The sequence below is a fragment of the Carcharodon carcharias genome, chromosome 3 (assembly GCF_017639515.1).
Source record: "Carcharodon carcharias isolate sCarCar2 chromosome 3, sCarCar2.pri, whole genome shotgun sequence".
Taxonomy (NCBI): Eukaryota; Metazoa; Chordata; class Chondrichthyes; order Lamniformes; family Lamnidae; genus Carcharodon; species Carcharodon carcharias.
Genome location: NC_054469.1, coordinates 134,818,632 through 134,826,734, shown reverse-complemented (window position 1 = coordinate 134,826,734; position 8,103 = coordinate 134,818,632). Strand labels below are relative to the sequence as shown.

At 38.9% G+C, this 8,103-nt stretch overlaps 1 protein-coding gene across 1 annotated transcript in view; it reads right to left on the bottom strand.

The window, feature by feature from the left end:
- Positions 1–731: 731 nt before the first annotated feature.
- sp4 (sp4 transcription factor) overlaps positions 732–8,103 on the bottom strand; it is an 81,365-nt gene continuing 73,993 nt past the window's right edge. Inside the window, exon 6 of the mRNA XM_041184063.1 lies at positions 732–3,215. Within this exon, the coding sequence (XP_041039997.1) occupies positions 2,965–3,215 (251 nt within the window). The 3' untranslated portion in view covers positions 732–2,964. The remainder of the gene's footprint in view (positions 3,216–8,103) is intronic.

Genomic DNA, 8,103 nt, shown 5'->3' with positions numbered 1-8,103 from the left:
AGGCATTGAAGGTGGTGATATTATCTAAACGAATGTGCTAATTAAGAATGGATGGTAGGGCACTCAAGTAACAGCTCTAGTGGGGGAAAAAAAGCATGCTTAGTGCCAATGCTATGCAGAAGCACTTGCTTCAAGTTTAAAAGCAATTAGTCCTCATTCTGAGCAGAATGCAGCATTTTCCAACAATGGAGGGTGTGGGGTGGGAGGAGAAATCTGAGGGAATTATTAACCCGGACAGCAGTCAGCCACACAAAGCAGTGGTGAGGAACACAGGGCAGGTCTGATCCAGCCCAAAGAGTTGCAGCAGTGTCAGGTCAAGTTAAACTGAGGTGGCAGTCATTGCAGAACAAGAGGTAACTTTGAGCAAAAATAACTTACAAAAAAATGACCGAGAGAAGAAACATTGGGTATAGCATTTCTTTTCCAAACCTGTTACTGAATGAACAGGTCAACATATATGGAATGTGTTTCAGGCCATTTCTATTATGTGTGGATATTTCTTTAATTACTTTATCTCAATAATCAGGGCACCCTGCATTTTAATTTGTATTGCAGGCTTTACTGTTAATGTGCATTGAAGTGATTTTTCCATTTAGGAAGCAGTTTCATTTGCCTGTTGAAAGTAAGTGACTTTGTTTGTAGTTTAGCTGAAAAGATAAATCAAAATGTTAAGAAAATATAAGAACAATGACCAAGAATATTCAATCAATAAAATAACAAGCACAAGCATCTCAACTTAAAGGATATTTTAATGGACAAGTTCAGTTTTCTGCTGCAGGTGAAAAAACACTTCTTCACCACAAAATGCACTCTTTTATACAAATTTGCATTATAAAAATGTGAACAAATCGTGCCTTTAAGGCCATTCTGGCAGAATCCATTATTAAAAGTTTATGATGCCAGGAAAACACATTTTAAAAAAAGATTTACAAGTGAATTATTGTAACAAAATATTCAGGTTAATAATTTTGTTGTAGAAAGTCTGATATTCAAAACCAAAATTTATTTTTCCCTAAATACTACCATCAACAATATTCCCTCTTAATATTTTTACACATATTAATTGTGTACTTTTTACTCTTAAACATCTGTAAGTTAGAATTTAGTTTGATGGGCAATTATTTATTTTTAATCATTACATGCATGATTATAACCACAAATGGAAGCAGACATAAGTTAAAGCAAAAGTACATTTGCAAGGCCAGAAACAAACTGCATAATCACAATACGGTAGTTAATGACTATATTGATGAAAATCTATATATATAATTTTATATTTTACTGCTTCCCAAAAAGGACAAGTTTACTTGCACCTACAAATACTCCTTCATTCCTGGCCTTGCACACAATAAGCAAGTAAATAATACTTGTGATAAATAATAAATCAAGATGCAAATTTCAGAACTGTAATTTTCTACAGCCATGTCCACTTGCAACAGACACTAACTCACTGGGGGGAAAACTGCAAGTATCACTAATGGCAACACTGACCATTCATAGAACTATACATATATCATAATTTCATATAGCTGTACCAAAGATCAAGACCAACAAAATACACGGATAAGTTGGTGGTATAAACATATTTATACAAAAAGGAATGAGCACAGAGTCTCCAAGAAGAGATTTACTGAGACACTAAATCAAAGCAGTGCCTAGCCTATCTCCAGAAGGCCCTAGCAAGGATAGCTTTGTGAAAAGCAGACTGCATATAAATTTATGATTTCTAAAAGATGGAGCTAAGTAGCAAAAAAAAAAGACACAAACATACACGTGCACATATAAAAGCCAAATATGTAAAGTTTAAACAAAATTAACCCCCTCTCACAGGGCTAACAACAGTTAACTGGTCCATGAAAATATTTTAAGAAATCAACAAAACTCTGCCTAAACAATGACAGTTGGGTGAGAAAAAAATAGTATAGGAGTAAAAAAAAAAGCATGCACAAGTTTAATTGAAAAAATTTGTAAAACAAATATTTTACACAAGAAAAGAAAATTAGAAGTAGTTTTCTTTCTTAGACATCCAGGGGAGTTGCAATTGCCACCATGTATCCACAATTTCCCCCTAGCTGACATCTTCAACATTTAAACTATTCCAATAACTAAACAGCTGCAGACATCAGATTTCTACGAAAACGTTCATCACAATTAAATGTTAACTACAAATTGAGATCTATTCCACATGTAAATAAAACTTGGAATAAAATCATCCTCCTTACAGAGAGGTTGAATCAAATAGGATCCCCTTAAGCCGCTCTACATTATTGCAGCTGCTTACCAATGTATCTGGATCCACTTATTTCAGATATATTCTTTGTAATTTGGTTACTTGTTAAAGAGAATGATTCTAGCATATAGAATTATTTTAAAATTTCGATTGTCATCCACTCTGGAGAAGATGGAGAGTTGAGAAACTGATTTTTTTTTTAAAAGATCAGTAATCCTAGAATAATCAATGTGGTTATTACACTATGACCAATAGATACAATCTGCCCAAGATTGTGGTAGAATGCAAGCTTACTGAGAACCTTATTGTTTTTAAGTGGAATTTTCTGTAAAGAGCTCCCTATAATTAATAGGAGTCTGTTTATTAAGATTGTACAATTAAAAACTAAAGGAAGTATCACTGAAAGACTTAGTTTGGATAGTGCCAAACAAGCAATTTTGTTTACAAGAGGGATTATCCTAATAATGGCATTTTTAATAAACAGTGGTAAACTGATTGCTTAAATTACAATACTCAATAAATTTATAAATGGCAGGTGCTGGATAGCTATTTTGCATATTGCTACTTGGTTCAGTTAAAATGTTAGATCCAAATCTATACAACAGGTTACGAATTGCAATCTAGGAGTTGTTTCCCCACCCCCGCCCCACGCTCTTCTAGATTTTTAATATTGTTTCTACTTCTTTGAAATAAACTGATAAGTGCTGAATCTGGACTGCTGCATGTTAAAGATATCAGTATTCATCTATGCTATTTGCCATAGCTGGCATTGGTGGGCTGGAATCTTGGGGAGCGGTGGTTATGGCAACTATTCTGGGAGAGACAAGAACCTCTGCCACAGATGCCTCCATGTCTGGTGAGGCACTCCCAACGCTTTGGACAACAGCAGCACCTTTCTTGTTCTGGTGGGTTTTAACATGTTTTGAAAGATGATCACTTCGCATAAACCGCTTCGAGCACTCTGGGCAGGAAAACTTCTTTTCACCTGAAAGCAAGGAAATAGGTTTAAAAGGTCAATACCTTAGAAAGCACTACTGCACTTACAGGTCTTTTTTGTATAAGAATGTAGGCGAAGAGAATACTCGAGTATTCATATTTCAGCCATACAGACTTGTAAACGTTTCAGTTAGCTTTAGAAATAAAACACAAGTTCTTGAAGTTTTATTAATGTTAACCATCAGCCCCATTTTGCTGCATACAGAAGAGCTCTATCTTGCCAAGCTGGTTGATTCTATGATTCTAAGCTGTTCCATTGTCTATAAGCATGGTCACAGGTTTGTAGTGATTGAGACAGTCAAATTCCATTTTATAACTCTCTTGTCTGGGATTTTGGGATTACATTCTGCAATTCCATCAGTCCATAATTATTCCCCTTGATTTATGGTGACTGAACAAGTGAACCTCTTTTTATTAAATGACAAAACATTTCAGGGAACACATTTCACAATGCTGACCATTTTTCCCATGACAAATTCAAATCAATGGCCTTGGGTAGAGGAAGGGCAAAACCAATGCTTATAATTTAGTCCTGGTCAACAGTAAACTTCTCAAATACACACACACACACACTCGCAAGTCTGAATACTTCCTTTGCTGTATGTTGTTTAGTAAAGTTTATTAAAGCCCATTTTGCAGGCTGTCCAGGTTTCTCATTAGAAAAATGCACTGCATAATACTAAGCCATTCTCACATTTCTGGAGTTCTCTCACTACATTTCAACAGAAAGGGTTTGAAAGGAAAAATATTCTGTAAAACACTCAGGTCAGGCAGCACAGGTGGTGGAGACATTTCTAATGATGGATATCCTGAGAAAACTGTGAGCACAGTTCAGTTTGTTAAGGAGAACTCTCACTGAAGCTGAAAGTTTAGAAGTATTGGAGGATACTTAGAATCCATTTTAGTTAAGTCAAATAAGATGACCCACAAAAGTGGACCAACATGGCATGTTTTTTTTACTTTGTATTACATAAAAATTAACTTGTACAGATTGAATTACACAAATCTAGTCATAACAGCTATTCTGTATGTATACTGTACTAAAATTTTTAAACAGCATAATGACTCATCAGACCGTCTACAAAAATATTTGTTTGGCCCACCTTCAGAGAGATGGAAAAAGTAGATGTGCAAAAGAAACAAATATCTGGCTTAGGTGGAAAGGCAGCACTTCTGTTACACCCTTGACTCATGCTATCATACAAGCAAATATAGGCAGCGTGAGTCACCTCCTCTAAATTTCACTTCAACCACTTAGAGGAGTGACTGGTGTCACTATAGCAAGGCAGTAACTACAGCACACCTAACTGGCTGCCACAAACAAGTCCAAAGTTGAATTCTGAGCCTGTGCAAACTTAGGGGCCTCTGCATAAAATTTAACCCTCTCACCAGCCCCAGAAACCCCAAATGCATATTACGATCATCAGGCAATTATTTGCCCGAGACCCGTGGTTTCTGCCCCCATGAGGAAGGATGCCCCACCTTCAAGAACTACCAGGCACTGCTGGGACTGCAGTCAGTCCCCCAGCAGAAATACTGCCCGAATTCAAGATAAGTGGGGCAGCCTTGCTGAGGCCACTCAGGCAAGGGTTGTGGGGGCAGCGATTGGGCCCTTTCTGTTGGTGGTGGTGGTGGGGGGCGGGGGGGTTGCCCTCTGGGGGCAGGGTGTCCAAACAGGAGGTGGGGGGAACCCCAGCCTGCAGCCAAGTTGACTTGACAGTCTCACTGCCTTGATACCCACCATGCTGCTGATAAAATACATGAGCAGGTAGGTAGGCAACAGGCACAGCAACTCTTCCACCACACCACCCAATTTTACTCCCCACAACCTGCCAGCCTGCTCCCAGGGGAGGGGTGCACAAAATTCCGACTACAGGTCTCAGTCAAGCATACAGGATTGGACTTGACTGTGATGCACTTTACTGTAAAATAGTCTGCTGACTCGCAACATCGAGTGGGGTACTGGAGAACTGCCTGCATGTCAGCGACAGTACCTCAGCAAGAGTCACTGCCTTCAGGAGAGATGGGGAGCAACATAGAGGGTTAAAAAAAGCCCTTAACTCACTGATATCTGTTTTCTGATATTTCTCACAGGGAGAGTCTTTACATTTATTGTGCCCATTCATTGCACTTTTGCTCCCAAAGTTTCTATACTTTATAGCTGGTCCTGCAGTGCAAACCTATGTATCAGTTTAACGTAAAAATCAAATAAAAAGGCAATACACACCGTACATAAAGAAAACGTGTTAGCTGAGGTTTACCCCAAAGTACCATTGGTGGGTTCCTCAGGAAATGCTGTTTCAAAATGAGCTATTAAAATTTAAGGAATTCTGGCATATACGAACAGGAGTAGCCTCCTCAAGCCTGTTCCAACATTCAATGAGATCATGGTCCATATCCTTTCATACATCTAGCTTTCCAATTAACCTCTTTGTTCTTACCCTCCCTGTAGTGTTCTAATGAAACACAATATAAGCTCCAGGAACAACACCTCACTGGTCGATTAGGCACTCTACAGCCTTCCAGACTTGATACCGAGTTCAACAATTTCAGGCCATAATCTCTGCCCTCCCCCATTTTGTTTCCTTTTTCTTTGCAATTAACAGTTATACTCTTGGTGTGCTTTTGGGCATCATTCTGCCATTCACACCTCCTCTAGACACATATTTTGTTTCTTTTCTTGGCTTATTACTACCTCCTTTGGCCTTGCACCACCAACTCTTTTGTCATTTCATCTCATCATCACTAGCCTTCCCCCTTTTGTTCTTTTTCCAACCTCTCCACTTTCACTTGCTTAAAGCCTACAACCTTTCTAACTTTTTCCAGTTCTGATGAAAGATCATCGACATAACACGTTAACTCTGTTTCTTTCTCCATAGGTGCTGTCTGACCTCCTGAGTATTTCCAGCATTTCCCTTTTTTTAAAAAAAAATACCATCTGGGTCTCCTGATCCTGCTTAGAAAGGATGCTATCTTCCTTATTATTCAATATCCTAAAACCATCACATTAAGCTCTCCCCTCTTCGGCTTCCAGGTGGAATAGTTCACATTCCATGTGTCTTTCTGACTATCTTTATCCTTATCCTCACAAGTAGCATGTTTAATGTGCATGTTGGGATAGGATCAGTTTTTTGTGGTTCCTTATTCTCCATCTCACTTGGGTTTCCCTTACTCTGTACATTAATGGTCCACCAGCCCCATTCTGAACCTGTACTGCTCTATGAGGTGTGACCAAGTTAGGAGCAAACCGTCAAAGTGCTACTTCTCCTCGCTCTGAGCATGTCCAATTCACATTCCTGCTCAATGACTGAGTCAGAGATTTTTGAGACATTTTGAACAGTGTCACTGACCACAAACTCCCACATCCTGCAGTTCAGACGCACAATTTGCTCTGCTATATCTCAGCTTAGGTTATTAATATCTACAGTGCTTTGTAGTTTGTTTTTTTTTCTTTTTGCACATACTAACTTGCACTAACCACTAAAACACTAGAGAAGAATTTTTAAATACTTACTGACTCAAGCTTACACAGACCTCAAGTATTGCAGGCAAAAAGCAGCACTAAATCTGCACTTTCACCGAATTCCCAACTTTTACCTTCTGTTTATACTGCACTCTTTTTAAAACTATCTATATTTCCTAACAGGTTGTAAGTTATATTTATATTTGTAGGTGTTAGGAATGATTTTTAGCTTTAAAGTTCAAGTTTGATTTGTATTTCTATATCTGTGTTAAGAAATGGTCAAATTGAGTTTTAGTTTCACTTTAAAAGGTGCCTACATTTCTAATAAGAATTTTATGACTGTAGCAGCTAGGTTAAACAAAGAGTAGAGAAACTGGGATGTTGCCTAGCAACAGGGGTCAAGGGAGGCAGGTCCCTCCCAGAGGCACACATAAGAAACTAGAAACAGCAGTTTGATTTTGGATGCTGTTTGAGTTTTAAAGTGTTTGAAAGTAGCTGTCGGGAGAGACTGGGGCAAAGGGGACAGATAGCCAGTCCCAAACTAAAGAAAAGACCCCAAAAATCCAGGAGTGCGGACAGAAGGAAGTCCTAATAAGAACGTCTAGTCAAAGGAAGGGCATGAACCTGGAAAAGGTCCTGTTAAGTGAAGTTAAGAGTAAAGCTTCAGATTTAAAGAGACAAAAGCTGCAGAAAGCAGAGTTAATGCGAGAACAGCTTGCAAGAAGCCAGAAGGTCCAAAGAAACAGCTGAAGGTCTGTAACTCCTTGCTATGGGCATGTGAAGCAGTGGTGTACCATTGACGGCTGAGTCGGTGAAAGAGAGTGCATGGATGACAGCTTGAACGCATGTGGTGACCCAGGGAAGAGGAACATCAGAAGGAGTGTTCGAAACCCTGGAGGTGAACCCTTGCGGAAGGTGTCTGAGACAAAGCGTTGGTTTAGGGGAAGATTCCAAAGATAGTTCTTGGACAGTGGAGATTGGAAATCCTCGTGTGAAAGATGGATGTCAGTGAGACTGGTTCGTTCATGGTGGGACAAGCGTCTGGGGGGAGTTGATGAGAGATCCATAGCATCTGGTTGAAGTGGCATCTGTCACTTGGTTTCAAAGTGTGGTGTGTCTGACCACAGGGTGCCTATTTAGTTTACACGGACTGTGTACTTACGTGAACATTAGAGTATAAGATAACTTTTGTAACTTGTGTTAGCCTTACAATCTGTATACATCTGTAAAGGTATAATTGTGGGTGAAGGAGTATTGTAATATAGTTCATCTTTTGTTAAAATGTTTTCTTTTGTTAAAAGTTCATCAGCTGACTTCTGTGACTCTGTTCAGTAGCCACTCTCCATGTATCCAAACAAACAAATTAAAAGTTAGGATCCATCAAGCTGGGTTCCACTCCGGGATCAGGCTTGTG